We start from the raw sequence: 27,171 nt of genomic DNA, 5'->3' as shown, positions 1-27,171 counted from the left end.
ATATAAAGTGAGCACAGGGATTCCACTTGACCTTTTTGGCTGGCTCTAGGGGTTGGGGGTGGGGGGTCTCACCCAGACCATGTTGGGAGCAGCAGCCAGGCCTTGGCACCGCTGGGTGCCAGGAGTCAGCGTGGCACCTCGCCCGCTCACTGAGACGGGGATTAGGGGAGGAGGGAGAGGCCGGGAGGAACGCAGGGAGACAAGGATCAGTTATATATGTTGCTATGAGGGAGTGTACAGCGTCAAGTAACGTGATGTAGAACTGGAACAAATAATTGATTATTGGTAGGGCTGCATGTGACGGTTATTTTTACTGTTGATTAATAATTTTCTCGATTAATCGATTAGTTGTTTGGTCTATAAAATGTCAGAAAATGGTGAAAAATGTCTATCAAAGCCCAAGATGACGTCCTCAAATGTCTCGTTTTGTCCACAACTCAAAGATATTCAGTTTACTGTCATAGAGGAGTAAAGAAACCAGAAGATATTCACATTTAAGAAGCTGGAATCAGAGAATTTTGACTGTTTTTTTTCTTAAAGATATACTCAAACCGGTTAATCGGTTGTCAAAATAGTTGGCGATTAATTTAATAGTTGACAACTAATGGATTAATCGTTGCAGCTCTAGATTAGCCGTTGGACATAAAATTGATAATCAATGTCAAAAATACCAAACATTGGTTCCATTGTAAACTAGGGCTGCGTATTGGCAAGAATATTTTTTACACCCCCGAGATGTCACCTTGGGCGTTATTAAATTATGATGCACACTTTTCACTATTTTCTGACATTTTATAGACCAAATGAATAATGGTATAATGGACTAAGGAATTGGCAGATTAATGGATAATGAAAACATTTGTTAGTTGCCTCTCTAATGTTTAGCATCCTAATTTGGCAGCTCCGACCAACTGCAACCCAATAAAGTTGAGTTATAATGTCACTTTTTCACCACGTAGAGGAGGAACGTGGCTAATTAATGCAGCCATTCAACAGAATAGTGTGCAGTAAAATACTGATTCAGACTTTTCTCCAATATTATGACAATATTTTGTTGTTGTTGGCGTTTTCAGATGCCTGCCCTGCCCAACCAGTGTCACCATCTAGTTCAGCTAGAAAGGAATTTGCTGGAAAATAGAGATTGTACACTAGACGATCTGAAATTTATGTGCCACCAAATGGCAGAGGATTTTCAGCTGAGAAATGCTATCTTCCCCCCGCTGCTCTCTGAATTCCTAATGCCTGGTTTTTACGAGGTTGGCAGGGGTGCCTACTCCTGTTGCCTCCGCCGCACTCCCATCTCCGGGCTCATCAATTATTTATGGCGCATCGGCACGCACAGGCCCCCGGAATACACATCCGCCACGCTTTTTACTTTTTCTGCTCCGACTCACAGATATTTCAGAGTTGCTGACGTCCCGGCTGCTGTCAGTCCACGCGACCTCCGTGTCAGCGACCCCTGACCTCTCTCACCTCTACCACCACAGCGCTAACCCCGTGCCTCTCTCGGTTGCAGGTCAGCAGGGGTCATGAGGGTGTCGGAGGCCCCGGTTGCCGTTCAGAGCAGCTGAAGCAGACATGGGCAAAGAAGTCTCCAATGGCATCGGTAGGCTCAGCCTCATCGACTTCACCAGCCACATCCTCCTTCGCCACAACCACCACTGGCTACGCAACAAGTACGTCTCCTCTTTGTTTCTGTTTCTGGTCAGTCAGGGAATGTGATGCATGCTTCTGGGGATGTAAATGTCATAAAAGTCAAGTTTCAATCCAGATTTAGTGCAAATTTTAACTGAAAATGTGAATATAGGAAGTTGGTTCGTCGAGACAAACAGCTGGTGGTGCTATTAAACCAGTGCAGAAGAAGATGACGTTATTAAAACAGCTCCTCACTTATTACACAACACCAACAACCCAGCCTCTGACATGCTCAGAGTAAGATATGGAAACTACAATATCACATATTCCTATATCTAGAAATAGATGTTTGCCTTCTCACTATTACAATAATTGCAATTCAAGAATAAAGTCCTATAAAGATATTGACTCTTTTACCAAATATGTGATGTCAAATATGTATTTGTGTTAAAAATATACAGCTCAGCATTAATTTCCTCTTAAGCTTCATATTTAAAACACATTTATTCACCAGTTATCACTTCCAATGAAGCATTAAAGGTGCAGTGTGTAGGATTTGGCGGGATCTAACGGTGTGGTTGCAGATTGCAACCGACTGAGTACCCCTCCGCTCACTCCTCCCTTTCCAAGACTGCGGTAACGTGAGCCGGAGAATGCAAAACCGTGGTGGCGCCGTTCGCCTCGCTCAGAGGCCGGAAGTCAGACGGCGGCTGGCGGTACCCAGTTTTGCACTCTGTGGCTCACGTTACCGCAGTTTCACAAGTGTGTCGGAGAACTACGGTGGCCTTCAGGTAACGTAAAAACGTGGAAGGCTATCTTTAGAGCCAGTGTTTGGTTTGTCCATTCTGGGTTACTGTAGAAACATGGTGGACTCTGTGAAGAGGACCGGCTACCTATGTAGAGATGAAGGACTCATTCTAAGATAACGAAAACACAATGATTCTTAGTTTCAGGTGATTATACACTAGAGAAAACATAGTTATGGATATTATATTCCATTTCCACTCCCCCGAAATGTTACACACTGTTCCTTTAAGAATAAACATTATGCAATCCTGTTATTCTGACATGATGCTCTTGTTACGCCCCAATATTATACCTCAAAAGCACCTTCAGCCCTTTTAGCTTATAACTGTGCAGTAATGCAACGTCAAGTCCAGCACGATTGTTTCACGGAATCTCAGTTTTCTACAGGTAACATTTATGTTATTTTCTAAACCTAATGAGATGTGTTCATACCGACTGTACTGACTGACAAGTAAGAAAGCAAAAATTCATTCAGATGAAGCAAAACATGTATTCTGCAATGCTCTTGATTGGTTGCGGCTCGAGTTAGAAGTTTCCCTCCGGCTACGGCACTGCAGCATTAAAGCAAATAGCTATCATTACATTGAGTGAATAATCCATAATATGACATTACAATATTAAGGGAGCCTTAAGAAAAATATCCAGTCAGGAGACCAATTTGCCACTCCCTTAAATTCCCAGACGTTTCCTTAATGCAACACTAAGGATGAAATGATGATCTATATTACTTATGCAGGCGAAACATCAGGGATGCTAAACAGGCTCAGAGTGCAATTACCTCAGCCGTGAGAGAGACGGGACGACGGAATTCAAATGCATCAAAGTCTGAAGCCAAATTCAGTCCAACACACTCCGGTCCCATGATGAAATGTGTTTGGAAGAATGAATGATTCGGTGAGGGACAAAACAGCGATCCGTCACAAGCCCGGCTCTTGAAAAATATCCGTCCAATATTGCAAATCTTCAACAGAGCGACTCAAGAGACTCCACTCATCAAAATGTCAGCAACAGACACTAAATATTCAGAGGCGTGCGCGGCACTCTGGAGTATTAAGCTGTTTTCCTTCAGAATGTAAAAATAATGTAAAGCAGCAGCCGGCGTTGCTTTTGTCAAACCCTCTGACAGGTCATTGAAATTCAACATCTGACTCTCCGGCGCCCAGCTGCATTATAGCTAACCTCCTAGCCTCGCACGCCATTGGGTTAGCGCTACATTTGCCTGGCAGAAGAGCTCAGGAGAGCAGCGGACCTCACTAGAAGTCAATTACTCTGACACGGAGGAATTGGATGCCGCCTTTTTTTTTTTTTTTTTTTAAAGCGCTCGCTGTCTCAGCTCTTTTGGGACGGAGATAAACAATCAAGTCTCAGCCAGCCCGCTTTGCCGCTCGGCGATCAGATAGGAAAATGGCTCTGATCACTGGCGGGCAAATAGGTTGAGAGGCCCCCGCTGATTGGCGAACACACACACGCCGCCGGTCACGTACACACACTCGAGCAGAGGAGTAGGTGCTGTCATGTGCGGATCCAGTTTTGATGTGCAAAGTGAATTTGATGAGCCCGTTTCTAATTAACCTATTAATCATAGCTCTCATGTACCAGATGTCTGCCCTCCCTTCTGTGTGTGTTTCACTGCATGGGGCCAGACTGCATAATTAGGGCACATCAGCAGGATGAACTCGCACTGTGACTTCAACATAGGGAGGTCACAGCATTACACAGTTATTTCATGCAACGGACCATAGGTGCAAAGCAACTAACGCTCCAATATTGGCAATAATGAGAGTTCTTTTATTTTTAAAATTATGGGGGTTTACGCTTCCAAATTAACCCCAAAAGTCTCCATGTTTTATGCATGTTTATTTAAGTTTCTCGCCAAAAACTACATTTTACAAGATTACATTTGAGCTCACCACGAAAACATTCTAATTGATCGATTTTTACTGAATAGAGCCTGAACACATCATAATGTAAATCACCTCCCGTGTTGAAATCAGCAGGACGAGAGCTAGTTAACAGCCGGCTAGCAGCACAGTCCTGCAGTGAACTAACAGCTAACGCTAACTAGCTCTCGTCCAGCCAATTTCAACACAGATTTGTTGTTCACAATGTGGCATAATCAGGGGAAAAAATAGGGTGCGTCGCCTGGAAGCGTCGGTAGTGAGTTTACTGCATCCCAAACACATTTTCTATCACCCCCGGGGTGCCGTTCGCTGTTAGGCTCATTTTCCGTAATCAGTGCAGCACCAAACTAAGATAAAAATGTGATTTTTCAGTACTCCATTGATAGCTTTAACGTTTGATAAAGGTTCAGTATCGGCTTTATGTTGGAGGAAATGTGATATGACCGCAACAACTTTAGTTATGTTCACCAAATTTTCCAATTAGTGGTGCTCCAAAAAAGGTTGGGGTCAGTTTGGTGCAATGGACCCTTGACCCTGCACGCCTCCTTCTAACATCCATGTCAAAGGTTTATTATTTTCTTGAGCCCAAAGTGGAGACATACGCTGTAACCTGAAGCTGTTGGATCTCACAGGACCAAACTGTCCTCCCCGCTGTGTCTCACCCGATCCCGTCCATTGTCTGTAGCCGAACAGCTGCCGAGCCGTGAGACAGCACAGACATGGGAGTGACTGATGATCACCGACTGTGTCGATGACACAAAACGCCCCGTTCCTCCTCCTCCTCCTCCACCTCCTCCTCTTCCTGCCTGCTACTTCATAGACCGTTCTCCCAGCGTACATTGAGTTTGAGTTGTCGAACACAGATGTAACTAATGACATTAATAATGTCTGAATCCCATTTAGATATGGAGCCATCGGTAATGTCATTAGTTACACCTGTGTTTCTAACAACTCTAAATGTGTGCCATGAAAACATTTGTTCGGCTCCAGATGCTAATTTCCCACGGAGAATCTGTACACATGCTTGTGGCCAATCATTTACTTATTACTGCTGCAGTATTTTCAGAATAAGACTATCATTACTAAACACTCGTCGAACAACAATATGGAACGCACCGCGGATGAAGAGCACTGATTTAATGATGCAGTGTGAACAAGTAAGTTTTATTTATTACTTTATGGATAAATAGCTTTCTTCATGTAACATTTATTGACTGTTTTTACTTTTATGAGACTTTGTAATACACCCACTATATATTTAAATTAGTCTATTATTTATTAATGCAGACCTGTGTTATTGTACTTATTGATCATTGCATTTTTTCCACATATGTTCATAATGATGATAAACTGTTTTTCTTACACAGTGTAGAGAAGAATAATGAGCGGAGGCCTCCACAACCATTGGACACACCCCAGATCTTTACTGTATATTATCAGAAAGCTGCTTATGCAATGAATGTTTTAATTCTGAATTTACAAAATGATTTAGCTGTTACGTTGTTTCTGAAATAATAAATATGCTCCAACGAGTGAAAAAGTGTATTATTGTGTTGGTATATACAATAATTCTGGCACATTTTGAAGCATAAAACTGCTAATAAATGAGTATTTTAGGTAGTAGAATTCATGCAATAAATTACTAAAACAAACAGGATTTTTGAGGCTGATATTGGTGTTAATTTTGCTCTTCTTTTTATTTAGTTATTTTGTTCATTTGTTGCCTGTTAGGCTGCAGTTTGCCATGTTATGATGTGAGCATAATTTGTATGCTAATTGCAGTACCTGTGAGGGTTTCTGGACATTGTGTGTCATTGTTTTGTGTTGTTAATTGATTTCCAATAATAAATATATACATACATTTGCATAAAGCAGTATATTCGTCCACTCATGTTGATAAGAGTATTAAATACTTGACAAATCTCCCTTTAAGGTACATTTTGAACAGATAAAAAATGTGCAATTAATTTGCGGTTAATGGTGATTAACAATGGACAATCATGCAATTAATTGTAAATAGATATTTTAAACGATTGACAGTCCTAATTTCCTGAAGACCTCTGTCTATTTTTCTCTCGTAGATGGTTAGATCAGCCAAGCTGACTTGTTTTGTTTCCTGTTCGCAACCTCTACTTCCTCTTCTACTCTGTTTGCTGGCGGATTACAGCCATGCGTAGCCTATGGCGCCAACTTCTGATCAAAAGTCTGATTAAAATTTGCTTCACAATTGAATGGAAACATGACTTATGAGGTATATGTTATGTGTATGTTCCTGTTATTCGAGGCTTTACAACTTCAATAAAGGACAATATAATAATGGAGAACTTCAATCTGTGCAGCCTCACCCTAACTTGCAACCAAGTCAACTTTTTGTCGTGATTCTTTCTTGTAATTCTTCAAAGACAAACCGTCCCTCATGGACATTTCCGTCTCTTCCAGGTTCTCTGTATTCGCCAGCATCTCCCAGTAAGACTTTGCAATGAGAATGTCCGATACAGTCGACACTGAAACGATGAAGGTTTCCGAAGCGGCCGACACGGTGCCATCTCCAAAAGACAACAACGCCGGCAACTCTGAGGTCGCCGACCAGAGCCAGAGCAGCAGAGATGAACACGGCGGCAACAATAAGAGGGACGCACAGGTAAAGAAATATTCCTTTCATATACTGACCGGTATTGTAGAGACTGAATGATTGACTTTTTGTCACAAAAGGTCTTTTTTTCAACGTTTCCTCAACCCGTCACATTAGTTGGCTGTTCAGGGAGGTTAGAGGTGTCAGCAGCCTGAGCGGACCCGGAGTGATTTTCACTTTTCTTCCACACTCGTCTCCATGAAAATTCAGTAGCAGTCAACGTCAAACGCCAGCTGCCCTGGGGATCTCCTGTCACCTGCGGCATTCAAGATGATTTTTCCCGAGCTGCTTCGGCAAGACAAATTATTCCTGAAAAGTATCATCTGCACGGACTGAAATAATAATGTGGGGCTCGACTTGCCACGGCACCGAGGTCGGTCACTGCAGAAACTGAGTGTGGAAACGATCGTTTGCTCGTGGAAACTAGTGAATCTCGTGTATTCTCCATGGGAGACATTAAAGCTAACTGGGGATTGAGGGCAGCAGCTGAGATCACTTTCAAATAAACTGCTAATTAATTAGCTCTCTGTGTCATTGCAACGCGCGTGCTTTGGGACCGCGGACAATTTGCACTTGTTAATTTGGCATTAAAAGTAAAATTTGCGCTCACAAAATGACGTCTTCTTGAGTGCGGTCAAGGAAATCCAGGAAAGGAAAAGGATTGTGTCTTTGGCTGCAGCCTAAAAATAGGATTCAGGCCAATCTGGCCTCGTGGTCGGAGGGGAAAGCAGAGCGAGGGAGTCAGGCAGGCAGATAATCTGGAGCTCAAATCCTGGCTTATCTACCGACTTCCTGTGTCGATGTTACCCCGAGGAGCAGAATGACACCAGCATGGGGGAGCTGCAGGGGCGAGAGTGTGGGTGAGAGGTTGTAGGAATGAGGGATCAAGGAGAGGAGGAAGGTGAGAGACCATGAGGGAAAGCAGAGGAAAGATGGAAGCGATAAAGATGGAAGTTGCAGCAATTTAAAGGAGCAAAAAGAAACTTGAAGTTAGACTACGCTACTTTTAAAAGACGAAATAACACAATCATCCTCTTGGAAAGTTGACTTCATAAGCAATAAAACACACCATTGCTCAGTTCAATACACTCAGAGGTTTTGCTGCTACAGCTTTACTTGGTCTGGTATGACAAGTAGATTATGGGGGCTAAAGTTAGCAAATGTTTGATAGATATCGAGTCAGTCTGCTGATTTTATGACACTTGTGCTACTACAGTTTAGCTGATGATATCTTTGAGAGGAATAGTTTGACATTTTAGGAAATAGTCTTATCAGTTAGATGACAAGATTGATACCACTCTCATGCCTGTATGCTAAAAACGAAGCCGGCTTAGCATAAAGACTAGGAGACATCCGATTGGTACAAAGACTGTATATAAAAAGTAGTCACCGTGACGTCACCCATTGGTTTGTGGACTGCGGTTTTGAAGACTCGAGTTCAGTATTTTGCCCAAAGTCCACGCCAAATGGAGAAACATTCCTCCTGAACTGCCTGAAATGCCTCGCTTGAAGTCCCGCCTTCTCTTCCGTAACGTAGTGATGTCACCAAGTAACACAATTGCTTAAATTGCGAAAAATAAAACGTTTTTGAACATTAAAGCATGAAAACATGTTCTAGTAGAAACCCAAAATACAAGTATTCACCTGAAAATAAGCATAATAGGTCCTCTTTAAAGCAACCAAGTCGCTCTTTTCCTCCATCTAAGGCAAAACTCTGTCCCTCTCCTTCCACATCTCACCTTAAATTGACTTTGTATGCCTCCTCTAATGTTTTTCTTGGTGACCTCTCCAAATGTAGGATGTATCTAGCTACTCCTTCTACCCACTTTTTTCCTAAAACTCACCCTAATTATTCCGTGGTCACGCGGGATATGCCAAGATATGCTGACGGCACTGACCTTTCTTGCTCGTAATTTTTCAGCAGCGGAGGAGGTGAAGCTAATTCTGTCGTTCCGTGTAAGGGCATCGGTTAAACGGCTGAAATGTTCATTGTGGGAGAAACGGAGGAGGTAGGGAAGTGGGGTAAGAGACGGGGGAGGTGTAGCGTGGAAAAGCATTCCGACAGAGGAAGGAGGGGTGGGAGACTGGGTGACTTTGCCACCATCTGCCTCCAGCTCTCCGGCTCCGTCCTCTGCGGCAGGACAGGTGGCTGGTGGCCGTCCTACTTCTGCTGACTTCAGCCCTTTCCCTCTCCCCCCTTTTTCCCATTCCTTTATCTCCTGCCGGCATTGTTCATTCCCCACCGGCCCCCACGCCGCTCAATTAGCCGGTGTAGCGGTGCGCTCACAGTCCCAGCCCTCTCCCCCCCTCCTCCTCCATCCACATCTACCTGATATAGAAAGGGGCGCTCAGGTCACAGGCGTCGGAGATGGGCGAACAGTGGCCCATTTCAATTTTTCATAGGTGTTATTTGGCCCTCAAGCTCAATGAGGGAGGGGAGGGGTTGTCCTTTTGATTTCAGAGGACAGGTGTGTGTGTGTGTGTGTGTGTGTGTGTGTGTGTGTGTGTGTGAGAACGCATGTTAGGAAGCAGAGGCTCTGTTACAATTTTGCCAGAAATGGCTGCTGCCAGGTCTCACCCCCCCTTCCCTCCTCTTCCTCTTCTATGCTACTGAGAGACCGTCTGTTTATACACACACACAGCCACCGGCGCGTGAAGCACAGCGGCACCGAGCTGTCTCACACACTGTTGGGCGGCCAGTCTCTCTTCTTCTTCTGCTTCCTGCGCCTCACCTCCAGCGCCGGGGTCTGATTCACATGACAGCTAAATGGAGCCGGGAGCGACGCATAAAGCTGACCCGAATCGCTCGCAGCCACATGTCTGGCTTTTGTTTTTCTGCGGTGTATGTATGTGTGTGTGTGAGGAAGGGGCCGCTTTAGTAGCATATGCTCTGCTAACGCTGGATGCACACTACACCAGAATTGAGCCGATTTTGGGCCCAGTTCCCCGACAATCGTCAGCAAAACCACGATTTTTTGATATTTCTAAAGATCATCTTTCTATGTTCCCCTTTTAAAATGGCCATGACAGTTTTTCCTCACCAAACTTTAATGTCAGTTTGGAGCGTTATTTAACCTCCTTCATGACAAGCTAGTATGACATGGTTGGTACCAATGGATTCCTTAGGTTCTCTAGTTCTATATGACACCAGAAGAAGATACAACCTCCGAAAGATCAATTGCTTTAATGCGTTAAAGAAATTAGTGGTGTTAAAACAATAACGCGTTAACACAAAATGTTAAATTTAACAGCTTTGTTCCTATAGTGTGTGGAGAGCAACGATTTGGCCATAACGGCACACCACACACTAACAGATCCATTCATGAACAGCAAGAGTCCCGACTCGTAAAGCTTGCAAAATATCTCGCAATCAAACGTGACTTTAGTGGAAACAAACATGATGGACGAAGAGCAGGAAGAATTAGCGATGTTAGTTTTTACTTTGTACTAAAAATTCATGAAGGATGGATGGATGAAGTCATGGAGACACATTAAATAAATACTCGCGTTGTCACCACAAATCAACAAGAGGCTCCTCCATTTCTGAGCTCCATCTTACTTAATGCTTCATGTTAGCTCTTGCATTAACCGCCATGACCGCGGTTGTTGTCCTTCCGCTTCAGTCAGCTTGGTTCTCTATTGGCTGCTCACACCACAGGAATATCTGGAAAGATAATCTTTAGAACCACTAAACAATCAGGGCTTTGCTGACCATCGTCTGGAGGAATCAGGCCCAAAATCGTCTTGATTCTCGTGCAGTGTGTACCCAGCATCAGTGTGTGCCAGTCTTAAATGAATACATCCTTGAGATTTGAGATTGAGAATTTCTTTTTGTGCTCTTAAATTGTTCAGTTTAGGAACACATGTAGAAACACCTGCATTACAGGAGGTTATTTTGTCTTTTTCTGCCATCTCCGTATGACTTGTTTTGCAGAGCAAGTAGCGCAACGCATGCACAGAATGTAGGCCAGTCATATTTAATTCAAACTTCTCCACTTTCTTAAAGTACCAATCCTGTTTCCCCGAAAAAAAAACCAAACTTGTGTGGTTTGTTTGATTTTTCTTCCTCTCCCTGCACCCCCTCCTCCCTCCTCCCTCCCTCCCTCCCTCCCCTACCTACCTATGGACAGCCTGTGAAGTACTCTAAGGTACGGTACGCTCGACGTGCATGTTGTGCAAGGATGCTCCAACCATGTGTAATGTGCACTTTGGATTGTGTGCTTGGAAGTTGTTTCCCGTCAAGCAAGTTGTCATCGCACACATTGCTCCTTTTAAAATGAGTCGATATTGTTGAGATGCCATTACATGAATGATAGCGGAGGTGTGACTTATGCCAGTTTGAAATGGACATTTTTGTGTGCTTGCTGCATTGCTGTTGATGGAAAAAACATGAAGGCTTGGGTTTATGTGAAAATGCCATTTTTTTTATTAAAGTTGATCAAGTTATCTGAGAAGATTTGCAGCGAGAAGCTCGGTCACTTGAGGGAAAAGATTTGTCAGCTAAACTGTGAAATATTGAAACTTGTACGATTTGCCTGCAAGAATCGATCGTGCTCGCTGGCTGCTTCTGTTTCACTTTGGCTTGTCACTGTGATGATATTGATGCAGTTGTACAGTATGTGTGTGTGTGCATGGTTTTAACTGTGCCCACCTACCTACCTACCTGCACCCCCTTCCCCCCCATCCCTTAGTCCAACACCAGGCTAAAGCTCGTGCGGAGCCTGGCGGTATGTGAAGAGTCCTTCCCTTGCCCTAGTCCTGAGCCTTCGGCAGCACCTCAGGTAACGATGTCTGAGTGTATTCACATGAGGGATGTGCTGGTATGCAAGTTTTGCTATTTACTATGGTGAAATATTCTACAGTTTTTGCAGAGCAGCCACAGCAGGACCAGCGAACCGGGCTGCTAGCCTGTCTAGCTCGAGATACTCTGGCCGTGACTTGCTGTGCTAACATTAGCTCGTTGACCTGCTGGAGTGCTCGGCGGCTTTTTTTATGGATGCCGAGTTGTAACGTTCAGCATTTTATGTGATTGACAAAGACGCAAACATTACATTCTCCCTCACCAGTGTGCAGACGGGCGGGTGGTGCTAGTGGCTAGGGCTGCACTATAATCAAATATTAATCACGGTTTTGGCTTCCCACAATTAAATGAACATGATGGACTGCGATATTGACCTTTTAAAATGCTCCACTCATAGAAAACTCTGCTGCATAAATCAAGCGCTTTCTAAACTAACAGCTAGAGACGAACCACCAATCAGCAGCCGATCAAAGCCGGACAATTTTCGACAGTCTCATATATATATTTTTGCCGCCACATGATGGTTTTACATCGGCACAGTCAGTAACGTCACACACTATAACGTGTCATAGGTGTGGAAGTTCTTCAGCGTGAGATAAGGAAACATAAAGCTGCAATTTGTAACAACTGCAAGTCCAAAATAAGCCGTGGAGGAACAACCTTAAAAACATTTGAAACCACTAACTTAATCAGACACTTATTATATTATAATTCGTTCCCATGATGCTGCTCAGAGTCATCACAGAGACCGGCTCGTCTACTGACAGTACAAAGCACATTATGATGCATTCAAGCTCTGCTCGGTAAAAATGAGTATTGGACAATTGTAGATTATAACGTTACTATATTTCAGCTCTAATGGTATTTCTGGATATTGTGATAATAGTCCATCATGAAATTTTTGACCACAATGATCGTAGCATGAAAATTTGATACCTGCACATCCCTAATTTTATGCAACCGCACTCTGTTCATGTGGAGTAGAGTTCATCCCAGTCATCCCATCAAGCCCAGTGTGACATGGGTGTTTCTCCGCCCACACGCTCATAGCGCCGAAGTGCTGACCAGGGATCAGTTCTTCATTTCAGCTCATTACAACTGAGCAGGTAGACCTCTGATGCTCCGTCTGACAGCTGTGATTAAATACCTGCCCGCTGGCCGCTTGATGAAAACATCACATCATCAAAACAGAAAGCTCAGAGCTCCAACAGCGAGCCGTTTGCTAAATCAACTCTTCTTTTTTTTTTTTAACGGCGTATCTCTGGGCGAAACCCCCCCCCTCCTTGCCCCCTGTCTGATCGAACTTCCCTCCATTACATGCCACTCTGCACCGCTCCTGGCGCGCGCACACACGCAGGTGTGTTTTTGTTCCAGGCGTTTTCAGCCAGTCAGCACCGAGCGCCGTAACCAGAGGGCGGTGTTATTCCCACAACAGTCTCGCATCGTCTGCACTCACACGACGTCCTGTATTACCGCCATCAATCATGTCGGGGAAATTACAATTTCCACACGTCAGCTACAGAGAGCTGCGGAGCGCTCTAATTGAATACTCCTGATATTTCCCCCTCGCTACTGTTATTGGGCCCGGAGTCGAGACTCGCACACTTCTGCGGCGAGCGAACCTAGAGGGGCGAGGCAAAGCAATAAAGGAAGAAGAGAGGAAACACGCTGATTCCCATTCAAACCTCAAACATTTCCCATTGTTCCTCCGCTTTATTGGCTCTGATGTCAGATTGTGAGCGTTCACAAAGGGCTGCATGTATCTATGGGCTGTCCAAGCCTCCTGAAAAACCTCACATTGTACGCCGCGGCTGTCAATTCCAATCAATGGCCGATAGTCAACGGCCTCTGAATACACTTTTTTTTTGTTTTAGAGTGACAGCACGTTCATTACTTATTCAGGGGACCCATCATTTTCCCGCTGTTTTTCCTTTATCTCGAGGTAAATGGATGTCAGGAAACAAATGAGGCAGCTCGCAAACAGCTGCACATCAACCGAGGCGGCTTCCATGTGATGCCGAGGGTGGCATTAAGTAGCAAACATCACCGCTTCGTGCCAGGGGGAAGAGAAAAAAAAAAAATCCCTTTGCTTTGACGAACATAAACTCGCTGTCACTTGCACTCATTTTCGCTTTTCTCCCAGGCAATTAGTCAGTCACGTTTCTCATTAGCATATTACATTTTCACATAGTCGTCTTGAAACGAAGGACAACGCGGCGTCTCATTATCTTGCCTCGCAGCTGTTACGGGCATCAAACTCGTGACCTTTTTTCGGTTATGAGCCGCTCTCCCGCCACTAGGTCACCCCCTTCATTCATTCATTTCTCACACACTCTCTGATGTTAGCTTCCCAGAGTTGCATTTAATCCACTTACGGTGCACTGGCAACCCCTTCTCCTCTTTTCAGCTTTTCCTTTTCAGCCTTTTGTAGAATTGCCTGAAAAGCAAATCAGATACCGCTCTGAGTCGAGTGTGTGTGTGTGTGTGTTTGTGTGTGTGTGGGTGGCGAGGAAGAGCACGACTGGGGTAAATCAAGGCCATTTTTAATAGATCTCGCACAACATCTTCCATTCAGATTGCAGCAGAGTCGATTTTTCTTTTCTCTTATTTCTTCTTACAGTCGGAGGGGGATTACAGCGAACTCCTCCACTCTGTTGGAGTTTAAGGAGTGAAATGTGCTGTGTTGTTTAATTCTGGGCTTCATGTTTTATTCAGGTGCTTTAATAAAAAACTAATCTGGCACAATAATTACCATTGTGATTTGGAATACATGGGCACATTATTACCAACAAGGAAACGGGTTTGGATGATAAACCAGGACAGTTTATTAACCCATTTGTGCCCGTTTGGCTGAAAAGGGAGTTTATGTTATCATACTATATCTAGTTTTAGGGCACACGATGGGGCTGCTGTTTTTTTTATTATCATATTTTAGGAATAAACAGTATTCCCATTTGCCCAAATACTAGATATGATAAGTAAATGTCTGTATCTCAGAAACTACAAGGAGCCCAATCAAGTATATAGTATTTATGAAGTCATAACAAGTTGAATATCAAATATATGCCCACATATGCAGTGCAAAAATAACATATGTCAAATGGAAAACATTTAAAAAACTTATTTTTTCCTAATTTTCCAAAAACCACACTTTTGACTATTAAAATGTGATTTAAAAATGTCAAAGTTGTACAGTTAAATATTTACCCAAAGTATGGTTGTACCCAATTTCAAGACTTTTGACGAATCAGAACAAATGTTGTGATATTTTTCCTTCTCATACTACATCTAGTATTTGGTATTAACTCATAACAAGTTGAATATCAAAGATATGTACACATATGCAGTATAAAAAAATATTTCATATTTAAAAAAAACACGTTAGCGCTTTTCCTCATTTTTCAAAAATCCATACTTTGACTATTAATAAAAGTGTGATTTTTTTATGTAATCTAAAAATGTCAAAGTTGTATTGTTAGATACTTGCCCAAAGTATAGTTGTACCAAATTTCAAGACTTTGGCATTTTTCCTTATCATACTATATCTAATCTTTGGGTACATGTTTCTACTGCTTTTGCGTTATATTTTAGGAAAAAACAGTAGTCCCATGTGCCCAAATACTAGTATGATAAGAAAATGGCAAGGAGCACAATCAAGTATTTGGTATCTATGAACTCATCACAAGTTGAATATCAAAGATATGCACATATATGCAGTGTAAAAAAATATATTTCTTATGGAAAACATTTAATAAACACAATGTTAGTTTTTTTCAAAATTTTGACTATAGATAAAAGTGTGATTTTTCATGTAATCAAAAAATTTCAAAGTTGTACTATTAGATACTTGCCTAAAGCTTGGCTATACCAAATTTCAAGACTTTTGACCAATCAGAACAAACGTTTTGGCATTTTTCCTTATCATACTATATCTAGTCTTTGGGCACAAATGGGTTCAGTTGCCCATGCTATTCTCTAATTAACCCAGAACCTCAGGCAAGATCATAGAGAATTAAATGCCTCATATTTAATGCCTCCTTTCTAAATGTCTCATGTCTGTTCTTCGATCAACTTTTAGGATCTGAAGCTCTTGTAAAACGCTGCACTTGTGTGTGGTTACTAGTCGCCTCAAACACACACACACACACACACACACACACACACACACACACACACACACACACACACACGATCCAGCATTTAATAAGACCTCAGCAAGATCTGCTTCACACACACCTCCTGAATCAATCAGTTTTTCCAATCGCTATTTCTCCTCCCTCCCCCGTTCCCCGAATAGGATGGATTCCTTCTCCAGCCCTTTGAAAAGGAAGATCGAGCCACACAGGACCAAGCTGAGAAAGAAGACGGCTGTGATAAGGCGGACAAACCTGAGAAGACGCAGAGGAAGATGCTGTCGAGAGGTGAGGAACGCAGTCAGTGAAGTGCAACTGCAGAGATTTTTATTTTATCGTTTTCTGTTTTTGGAAATTAGACCTTCGTAGTCATCACATTCCCAGGAGCTGAAATCTTTCCATTAACACCTCAGCTTTCCTTACATCATAAACACCTGGAGCCTCATTTATAAACATTGCTTACTCCCAAAAAAAAGGAGCATGAAAGATGCTTTTTACCATCCAAAATATAGAATTTATACAGTATATATATATATATATATATATGTTTATAATATTTTGGTGCTGCAGGCAAAGTGTTGAAATGAAGCCGATGCTTTAATGATACTTATCACACAATCCGTGTCACTCAGCCAGATTACAGCCTTCTGTAATAATTATATCTCTTACTGTGTCACGAGGAACAGACAATCCTAAACTTTTTTTTTTTTTTTCCCCACCACGGTGCCCTCCAGTTTGTCCACAAGCACTTCTCCGTTTTAAATGATATCTCATTATGGGCCGATAATTGGCGTGATTCAGTTAATTGCGACAAGCTCAAGGTGTTAAGCAATTATACTGATTCCCACGGGCGTCCAAAGGTGTCTGCTTCCCTCTGTGGAGCAACACCGCTGATGAGGCGGCCCTCCAATTATAGAAACCAGACACCCACCGGGGGGGGAGCTCCGGTTGTCCCCTGACTCCCTCTGATGGGTCCCATCCTTTTGTTGGGAACACACTTTTATTTTTACTTCGTTATCCGACCACTTCCTCATTTCTTAAATGGCTCAGCTGGCAGCGCTCACTGCCGAAGATTTATTTATTTATTTCATATTGGTCACACCAACAACAACAACAACCACCAAACAGCACGCTCCCCTACAGCAATGTCACCCTCAGTGAAGTTTCTCTTTTTAACATCCTGACTTTTCTATTTTTTTCACAAATAATTGAATGACAAGCTGATTAATTTGCGTTTCACTCACTGTTTAGCATTAATTTGGGGAGTTAACGGGCCGGAACATTTCCAGTTCCTTATTATTCATATAAATGACTTTATATTCAGAAAATGACATGCGTGTAATCGGGGGGATTGTGTCTTCATTTTGCACATTCAGGGTGTTTTATAAATGAGATGTTTGGTGCATTATTGATCGTTGAATCTGTGTGTCTCTTGGTTAGATTCCAGTCAAGACTACACAGATTCAACTGGCATAGATCTCCACGAGTTCCTGGTCAACACGCTGAAGGGTAACCCCAGGTACGCCCAACAGACACACCCGATTGACCCTCAGGAGTTCATCTTTTGGAGCCTAAAGGCCTGGTCACACCATTTCAAACTGTCGTTGCGTATTAGCCTTGTTGCACATGTTATTTCCGGGTTCCTGGATAGGTAATAGAGTAGGTACTAGTTCTCTGCTGGCTACCTTGTTAGCGGTCTATTGCCAAATGTTTTGCAAAGACACAGATGAATTTTACCGTGCAACTTTCTGGTGTGACCATGCCTTTAGAGATCTTATTATTACTATATATATCATCATTATATATATTATTAAAGTGATAATGATTATCAAAAACAATCTTGTGTCATTTATTTCTTTAGGGATCGAATCATGCTACTGAAGTTGGAACAGGACATCTTGGACTTCATCAGCAATAATGAGTAAGACATATTCATTCAGATATTATTAATTAAGCAAAGGTTTCCTCACCCAACACTGCGGCAGCTGCTTTCAAGCAGAGGAGGAGCATTTAATCACTGAAACCAGCTGCAGTAGTTTTAGTTATGGGAATGAACACCGGCAGACTCTTTCCATCAAGTTGAAATATTCTTCTCCAGAATACGAGCGCAGACGGATCTTTACACGTTCAGATGGGCTGTGCTTGATGTCACGCAATTAAATCGAGCAGCTGTTCGTCGTCTCGGCTGTTTCATTTGTGACTGCTCTGTAGAGGATAGCCCTGTTTAGGTGTATCACATCATTTTGAAGAGGAGGCTGTGACCTTACTATTGACTTCGGTCATCAAATTCTCCTTTTAGTGTCTTTGGAAGTATGAAATATTGAGTTTGGATCAGTCATGTAAAGTTCCCTTTATCGTAAAAGTTACTGATGTATTTTTAACTGTGATTTAAACATTTAAACTGCAGACCATTAACCACATTTGTGTCTCCGTCTAGAAGCCAAAAGAGAAAGTTCCCGCCCATGACGTCCTACCACAGGATGCTGCTACATCGAGTGGCGGCTTACTTTGGCATGGACCACAATGTGGACCCCAGTGGGAAGTCAGTGGTGATCAACAAAACCACCAACACTAGAATGTGAGCCTCTCCTTGGTCTTTTTACTGACCTTTTTAGAGTAAAATCAATGTATGAATTATGTAAGGGATAATATAATTACATAATGGACACCTCGTATGGCGTTATCCTGCTTATACCATGGTCACGTGCCAAAGAAAAAGACTATTCATTTATATCTTCATGTGTTTTGCAAACAAAATCTAAAGTTTTTCACAATCCATTCACTCCCGTTTCCCTGGTAACTGAGGATTTGCTAATACCTGGAACACTCATTATCATCCCATAAGGTTCATATGCAATAGAAACGTTGTTCACTGCTAACATTATGCAAGATTCAAAGACAATAACATTGCGTACGAATGAAAACAGTAAATATAATTTGACAGTATGTTTAACAACAAGACTAGTTAGCTATCCAGCCATGTCATTGTCCCAAAATCAATATCATGATTTTGACGCCAGCATTAAGCGAACGTTATGCTTGACAGTGTGTTGCAGCCAATCAGAATCGAGTATTCAACCAGACCATGGTATATTTCCCGCCCTGCTTGTTGGTTAACATATGTTGCTGTCAGCATCTGCCTGAAATTAAGCCACCACCACTAAAACTCTTGTGAATTCTCCCCCCCTCCACCCCCCAACACCGACAGACCCGATCAGAAATTCTCAGAGCACATCAAGGACGACAGGGCAGACGATTTTCAGAAACGCTACATTCTCAAACGAGACAACTCCAGCTTTGATCGCGAAGACAGCACGGTAGGTGTTTTTTTCACACCAAGCTGTCACTTTCATATCTGACATGTTGGTAAGAGTGGGACAATCTGGCGTCCCTGACATAGCTGCTAAAGAAGCGTGCGTGTGTGCGTGCGTTTGTGCATGTGTGTGTGTGTGTGTCCTTGCCAGATCCGAATGCGTTTGAAAGCTGACAAGAGGAGCAAATCGATGGAGGAGAGGGAGGAGGAGTACCAGCGAGCCAGAGAAAGGATATTTGCACATGATGTGAGAGCTTGTTTGTGTAGGCGGGGTGGGGGTTGGCGGCGGTGGCGGTGGCGGTGGTGAGGGTGGTGGTGTTGAGGAGGAGGAGGGGGGCATGTTGCACAAATCTTTGTGTCGTTTCTATTCATGTGCAAATTCAGTAGATTTTCTTGCTACCAATTATCACTGCTGGATTTATGAATTTTTTAGACGGGGTCCCTCTGATGTGGAGCCAAATCTATAAAGTCAAATTTATAACTGCAAGCAGGTGCACCGGGGTCCAAGCATCTGTCAACAGCACGTTTTATTCAGATTTATTAATAAATTGATTCATGCTGTAGCCAATTCAGAAGAGGATTTTCAATGTGCAGAAAACGCAAGGAGATAATTGTAATTTTCATTTCCACCCACAGGGAGACCACTTCATACTCGATAGAAGGTAAGTAGTTCACCTCTCATTGAGTCATAATTCTGTTCCAAAAAGCTCCGTCTACTACGGATGATGAATTGTCAGCTAATTGGCCAAAAGTAGAAGCGATTAGATCCTTTTAAAGTGAAACTAAAGCTCTTCTTCTACTTTCAATGACGTTCAATCACTTTTATAGTTTTCCTTGTCAGAGCGGCAATTAGAGTCCGCTCTGTCATGTTTTTTAAAATGGTGGATATCTCATTTTGTCACCTCTCTCTTCCTCCCTTCAGCGCTCAGGATGAAGGCGCATGCATGAGCACCCAACAGAGGCGGCAAATGTTCAGGTACGTCCACGCACGCACACACACACACTCTGTCACACATCATTCAGCTCTTTCAGAGGCGAGAACCGCAGGCAGCGAGAACCCTTTGAATCGCCGTCCGCCTTAATCGGCTCGCTCAGGAGCAGGAGTGCTGATCTGAGGATTTGTTTTTTCGCTGCTCAGGAAAGCTGCTGTTAAATGGGATTTTCTGCCCGTGTGGGGCGGCCTACTGCAACCGAAGCTCACCAATTACACCGCGGGTTTTCTTTTTCAAATGTCATCTTCTATTGATCACGCGTGGCAGGATGTGATGTTTGTTGGGAGAAGATGCGGTCTTGTTTTAGCTTAAATCTACACGGCAGAATATGGTCCTAGAGGAAGCCCACAGGCCGTGTTTCACACGTCATAAATTGAATCATCTAACGGCCTTGAAACATACAAATACATCTATTGTTTATTCATTTTTTTAGAGTTTATGCAGGTTTCATTTTGTGTTTTTTCCCCACTTTTCATGTGTTATAATGTAGTAAAAGTAGGGCTGTTAATTGATTAGAATATTTAATCGCACATTTTTTATCTGTTCAAAATGTACCTTAAAGGGAGATTTGTCAAGTATTTAATACTCTTATCAACATGGGAGTGGACAAATATGCTGCTTTATGTAAATGTATGTATATATTTATTATTGGAAATCAATTAACAACAAAACAATGACAGATATTGTCCAGAAACCCTCACAGGTACTGCATTTAGCATAAAACAATATGCTCAAATCATAACATGGCAAACTGCAGCCCAACAGGCAACAACAGCTGTCAGTGTGTCAGTGTGCTGACTTGACTATGACTTGCCCCAAACTGCATGTGATTATCATAAAGTGGGCATGTCTGTAAAGGGGAGACTCGTGGGTACCCATAGAACCCATTTACATTCACATATCAGGAGGTCAGAGGTCAAGGGACCGCTTTGAAAATGGCCATGACAGTTTTTCCTCGCCAAAATTCAGCGTAAGTTTGGAGCGTTATTTAACCTCCTTCACTACGAGCTAGTATGTCATGGTTGGTACTGATGGATTCATAGGGTTTGTAGTCAGATAGGTAGTTCTCAAGCTGTGGGTGGTATATTCTATTGAGCTGGGTCGTCTTATTTTACAGTTTGTGGGTTGGTAGTCACTCCAGATACCCAAATGTATGTCCCCTTTAAGATTAAAACAAGCTTGAAGTACTTCAACACAAATGCTCTCTTCTTGTCCAGGTTACGGGCCGGTCGGTCGGGCGCCAGCCGGCAGAGCAGCTCCGAGACGGAGACGCTGCCGCGGCACGGCGAGCCCCGGCCGTGGAGCAGCACCGACAGCTCGGACAGCTCCAACCGGCTCGCCCCGCGGCCCGCCATCACCAAGGCCAGCAGCTTCAGCGGCATCTCCCCCGGCCTGGTCCGAGGGGACAGCACGGCCAGCAGCAAGAGCACCGGGAGGCTCTCCAAGACAGGCAAGAGAGACGACGGGGGTGGAGGGAGGTGTTTAGATACTGAGAGGAAACTCACAGCATGAAGAGGAGAAGAATCCTAATTAGATAGTACACTGAGTTAATGGGGAGCAGAAAGTTGCATATTGAGCTCCAAGCAGAATCCTCCGGCGTTCAGGCCACCCGAGGTCTCGTCAGAACAAATGTTTGTTGTCCTGCCGCGCTCGATAACGTCTGCGGGCCGCCCCGTCGCCGGACAGCTGTCAAAACTAATGACCGCGCGGCAACGTGGTGACGGAGGAGGCTCTTAAAAAGTGTTGTAGCAGCAGTAGTGTAAAACCTAGCGGTGAGGAGCCGCTGCATAATGTATAAGCGTAGCAGCGCATGTCACCGAGATGCTGCAGGTGCTTACTCCACAATGTGAGACTCCTGTAACTAGATTAGATGATTCTTCACCGCCGTTCTTTATCTCAGTGGATGCAGGGTACAAGTCCTCGGTTGGCCTCTGCTCTCCATTTTCTTCCCGTCTGGCGTTTTTCTCTTTTTGCCGATCTCCTGTTATTTCTTCTCCCCACACAGAGGTGCAGCAGCAGCTTCTTGCCTGAGCAGTTTTTTAAGTTGTTTACGAGGCGGCTGGCTGCCCTCACTCTGTGTTCTGGGAGTATAAGTCGAGGAGACATCTCGCCTTCGCTGCCGTGTTCTCCTGCACTTGCCCTTCGCATAAGCCCTCAAATAACCGCTCCTTGCTACAGGCCGCCGTGCACACCATGTCTACCTGAGAATAGCAGTAGAATTCCTCTCAATCATCTGAAATGAAAAGTTTGTTTCTGCGGTCTGTTATTTCTTTATAGCAGACCGTTGCTATGGCTGTAATGGAGTATTTGTACATTGTACATTTAAAGCATTTCAAACAGTTAAAGTGATATTTCCAGTGCAGCTTCTTTGTGATTTGATAGCAGATTGCATAACCTCCTCCCAAAAACTTCTTTGCTCGCCATTTTGCACGCCATCCTGTAATTATACAGGGAGAAATCCATCACAGACGGCGCACAGATACCAATTTCTCCATCAACAGTTGCCACAAGAGAGCGAGAGGCACGACTGCTTCTCGTCTTAAAGTCGTTCTGGGAGATGTAGGAAGTTGTTGATGATCTCATTGTTCTGCCTCTCCTCAGGTTCGGAGTCGTGCAGCAGCGTCGGCTCCTCGTCCAGCTCGCTGTCCCGTCCCCAGCTGCCTCTCACGGTCTCGGCCCCGTCCTGGTCCAGCATCCCCAGCGCGCCCTTAATCCACCCGGCCGCCGACACCAGAGGCTCCGGACACCCTGAGATGATCAAGAGCGTCCCCTCGCAGCCGCCATCCGCTACAGACGCAACCAACTATTACGTGTTGCCGCTGGAAGCCTCAGGGATACCGCCGGGCAGCGTTCTGGTCAACCCACACACAGGTGGGTGATCGGGAGGATGAAACGTTTCTATTTAAAAATCACACAAACACAGGATTTCTCTTTCTGTGCTGCATTAAATCAAAGTCGGTGTTCGTGTCTTGTAATTTTCTGGTTTACTCGTGAATTATTCACGACTCTGGGACAGAATTACAGGTTGGCGTGGGGCTGCGCTCGGTTTGTCTGTCAAATTAGCAGTCCGACCGAAGCATGCTGATCAAAACTAACAGATGGGAGCGATCTGTAAATATTCATCGCGGGCCAGTTGTACACTTTTTGAGCTGCAAACTGAACTTCAAACGCTGCCAAGGTTGTTGATTTCCTCTCCTCGCACGGACCATGTCTGGGCGTGTCCCTCCCTTCCTGTCACCAGGAAGCGTTTCCTTTTGTATGATGATGATGATGAATTATTAGTATGTCTCTTCTGAATTCAATTTGACAGGCAAGCCTTTCATCCACCCCGACGGCAGCGCCGTAGTTTATAACCCGGCCGCCGCCGCCGCTGGCAGGATCCCACAGCAGGGGAAAACCCCACAGCAGCCAATCCCTGCCCCGACACAGCAGCAGCAGCAGCAGCCAACCAATCACCTGCACTCCCAGGTCAGTGGGCGGAGCTGCATTTCCTCACTCATTCAACTTGAATTCATGTACAGTGTGTTTTCTAACTTTCTCTAACCTCACTAACGTTTTGAAATGGGAGTCGTTTAATTGACCGTTTGATAAACCCCTCCCACGAACAACGAGGGATAGTTTGGGTGTTTTGAAGTGGGGTTGTATGAGGTTATTCTCCAGCCAACGTTAGCTGAGAAAGCGTAAACGGGGGGTTTAAGCAAACGGTCAATTGAATATCCCGCCGTTTTACTAGCATCCTTCCTCCGGTCTCACCTCCTGTCCCTCTGTCCACCTCTCCTCAGCCGATCTGTCCTCCTCTCCAGCTGTCCTCCGAGCCCGTTCACAACCCGACGGTCTCGTATCCTCTTCCTCCTCTTCCTCCTTCTCAGTTCCTGCCCGTCTGTCCTAACCAACAGTACACTGTGGTACCTAACTTTCTTCCATTTTATTACTCTCCCTCCCTTCCTCCCTTTTGCTCTCCATCTCCTGTCAGATCATTGAGAGTTCATTTATAGACTTTTCTCTGAGTATGAATAAATTAAAACTCTGACGCAGATGTCCAGAAATGCTCAAATTCAACTCTGATCTTTGTATTTGTGCCTTTTTAATGAGCTCCTTAATGAATAGTCTGTGATATATTTAAAATATAGCTACGTTATTTGCTACATATAGTTATTTTTCTGTTTTTAAATTGTGAATTTAGCAAGTAGAGTTCGGTGTAGCTCTTGTTTTTATTCTAAATTCAAGCATTATCTCCCTAAATTCAAAACACACCTTATTATTCCCCCTCTTTCCTTTTAGCTGTAAAGGTGTATATCTAAATCCAGCAGCAGCCGGTACCCACATATATAGATCATACATTCACTTAACCTCATTTCTGACCTGGTTTTAGTGAAAGACATGCCTCTGTGGCTAATTATGCCTGCGGAAAGTTCCATTAATATTTAATTCATCAGCAGATGTTGGCGCTGAATAATCCATGACTAAAAACACCACTTTTCCAGCAGCATGTCAGAAATGACCTGGACCGGCGGATAAATAGTTCACGTTAAGAGTCTGCTGGTCTCCGCAGACCTGAGTCAGATTTAGACTCCGATTAAACCTTCAAATGAAACTTAGCATGTGTTTGATTTGAGTTAAAACTGTATTGATTTATGTTCTGAACAGATTTAATGATTCAAATCTCTCTCTCCAGCCTGACGCCCTCAACGCCCAGTTCGGTCACATGACCCTGGCGCAGCAGCCGCACGGCGACAGCGGCGCTTCGGCTCCGGACGGCCGCCACTACCCAACCATGTACCACCACCACCCCTCCTCTATGGTGCTGCAGGGAGCCCCGCAGCAGCATCAGCAGCATCATCAGCAGCAGGTTGCTAGCTACATGCTGGCGGGCCCATCGGGAGGACACCCGGGGTTGCTGCAGGGTCAGCCCGTCCCGCTCCCGACGCCGGGCCCCAACCACGCGTATCACAGCTCCACCCCGGGCCCTGCTGCTTTCCCCGGGTCCACGCTGAACCAGCAGCTACTCCAGCAGCACGCCTACATCCAGCAGCCTGTCCAGCAGGTAGGGACAGCTAGCATCAATGATAACGGTGCTACGCTACGCTACTAATGGTGTGTCGCACAGTCCTTGAATTAGAGTTGTGCGTCTCTTCCAGATGTCGGCGTGTTACTGCTCTTCAGCGCACCACCCCCACTGCTCCGGCCAGCAGCAGCACTACCGGCCCCCCGTCAACCCGCTGTCCTATAACTGCCCTCAGAGCCAAAACCTGCCCCAGCAACAAGGTATGAACACGGCCACTTTAAAGAGGACCTTCTGGGCTTTTCCACCTTTCCTTTAGTGTGTTATATCGTGTTTTTGTGCATCTAAAAGGTCTGCAAAGCCCACGCCAAAGGGAGAAAACACTTCTCCCGAACTGCCTGAAACGCCTCGCTTGAAGTCCCGCCTTTTCTTTCGTAACGTGGTGATGTCACCGAGTAACACATTTTGCATAATACCTGCCTAGCGTCTCGTTCAAAGGAAAAAGAAAAGTGCATTTAAGTACTTATGTCAAGTTTTGACTTGAGTATTTACATTTCTTTTCACTTCCTTTAAGAGGGAAATATTATACTTTTACATAACAATTCTTATTTTCAGGTGATTATACACTAAAGAAAACATACTTAATAATATTGTATTCCATTTCTGCTAATAGATCCCTTTAAATTCAACACATTGTTCCTTTAAATTGTCATAAAATCACAAAAAAATAGCAGGTAACCCTTCATTTCTCCAGTTTTCTGTGATAAACCGAAGCCTGTTCAACGACTTGGAGCTTTGATATAGTAACACGGTGGATCTGAGGACAAATCAAAGGGTGTTTTAATGAACGAGGTCCGCAGCCTCTGATGTGAAAAGCAACTGATTTTTCCTTGAATTCTCCAGCCTTGCTGCTAAATCCAGACTGTATCAACAGACTTCTCACTTCCAGCCCTTAGATAGTATTTATTTGTTGTTGTTTCATCACAAGGGAACGACGCAGTCCGACGGCTCTACTGAAGGACAAATATTTCTCCATTTTCTTTCCTGTGTTTTGTTTGTTTTTACGAGTTCACACGTCTCCCCGGGAATCATCCACTTGATTATTCTGAGTTTTTTTTTCCCTTCACCACAGGAGTTTAGATTGTTAGCTCCTGCTCGCTCTTTCTCTCACACACACTCCTGCTTAACTGGATGCCATGTCGGCCACGATTGTGTGCGCACACACACGTCTGTGTAAGTGGCTGCGGCACTATTCTGTCATCTGTAAGGCTGCAAATGCGGCTTCCCTGCTGGGGACCTGGGGAATAGACAGCGGACAAATGAAGCTGACCTACAAAGGCAAAGGACAGCAATTATTTCTAAGGGAAACAGAAAAAAAAATGACTTCAGTGCCTCGTTTTTCCTTCTGTGTTTTTACATTAATTAAAAAAAGAAAGATATATAAGAGCAGCTAAAGGTGAAGGTGTAGCAGCACGGGGTGCACACATAATAAATAAGTAATCAGTGGGGATAGTCTGATGGCTCAGTCGGGGTCCACAGGGAGACCTGTGAATGTTTCCACTCCCTTGCATCAGACGTTCGTCACCACAGGGCCTCGTCTTCCGTCATGGTCATTGTGGGAAAGCGGCGTGTATTATATGGGAAGGGATTCCTTCCTCTCTGCTGTTTGGTGATGCTAGAGTTCATTAGTCATCGCTAAGGAAGAGAAATCTTACCTTCAATGGAAGTTACATCACAGAAAAGCACCTTTTTTCTTTTAATCCTTTAAAACCAAACCTTCCACGGTTCGCTGTTTGATCCTGTTTAAATCGATGTAAAATAAAAACCATAACAGCTGGAGCGTTCACTGTTTTTGCAGCGGAAAGCCGAGGCTTCTGTCTTTCGCGTCATCACATTGAACGCTCGTGATGACATCATCAAGTTACGTCATGTGCGGCATGTAATGTAACGCCTTT

General features: G+C 44.0%; 1 protein-coding gene across 9 annotated transcripts in view; it reads left to right on the top strand.

Annotated features, from left to right (window-relative positions):
- LOC119483496 (R3H domain-containing protein 1-like) overlaps positions 1–27,171 on the top strand; it is a 46,047-nt gene that overhangs the window by 7,861 nt on the left and 11,015 nt on the right. For 5 of the 9 annotated variants that reach the window (XR_005205709.1, XM_037761643.1, XM_037761641.1 and 2 more), the window contains exons 2-19: positions 1,517–1,676; positions 6,783–6,984; positions 11,106–11,123; positions 11,667–11,756; positions 16,074–16,197; positions 17,350–17,428; positions 17,771–17,830; positions 18,347–18,487; positions 19,118–19,226; positions 19,374–19,469; positions 19,859–19,884; positions 20,145–20,198; positions 21,432–21,664; positions 22,816–23,085; positions 23,525–23,682; positions 23,997–24,119; positions 24,890–25,258; positions 25,353–25,479. Coding sequence is in view for 8 of the 9 variants with exons in the window: in XM_037761643.1 (XP_037617571.1) it covers positions 6,823–6,984; positions 11,106–11,123; positions 11,667–11,756; positions 16,074–16,197; positions 17,350–17,428; positions 17,771–17,830; positions 18,347–18,487; positions 19,118–19,226; positions 19,374–19,469; positions 19,859–19,884; positions 20,145–20,198; positions 21,432–21,664; positions 22,816–23,085; positions 23,525–23,682; positions 23,997–24,119; positions 24,890–25,258; positions 25,353–25,479 (2,239 nt within the window). In the remaining variant the exon portion in view is untranslated. The remainder of the gene's footprint in view (positions 1–1,516; positions 1,677–6,782; positions 6,985–11,105; positions 11,124–11,666; positions 11,757–16,073; positions 16,198–17,349; positions 17,429–17,770; positions 17,831–18,346; positions 18,488–19,117; positions 19,227–19,373; positions 19,470–19,858; positions 19,885–20,144; positions 20,199–21,431; positions 21,665–22,815; positions 23,086–23,524; positions 23,683–23,996; positions 24,120–24,889; positions 25,259–25,352; positions 25,480–27,171) is intronic. The other 4 variants (XM_037761644.1, XM_037761645.1, XM_037761647.1 and 1 more) reach the window with 4 other exon arrangements.

This window comes from Sebastes umbrosus, chromosome 24 (genome assembly GCF_015220745.1).
Source record: "Sebastes umbrosus isolate fSebUmb1 chromosome 24, fSebUmb1.pri, whole genome shotgun sequence".
NCBI lineage: Eukaryota > Metazoa > Chordata > Actinopteri > Perciformes > Sebastidae > Sebastes > Sebastes umbrosus.
This window is presented reverse-complemented; position numbering and strand designations above follow the sequence as displayed.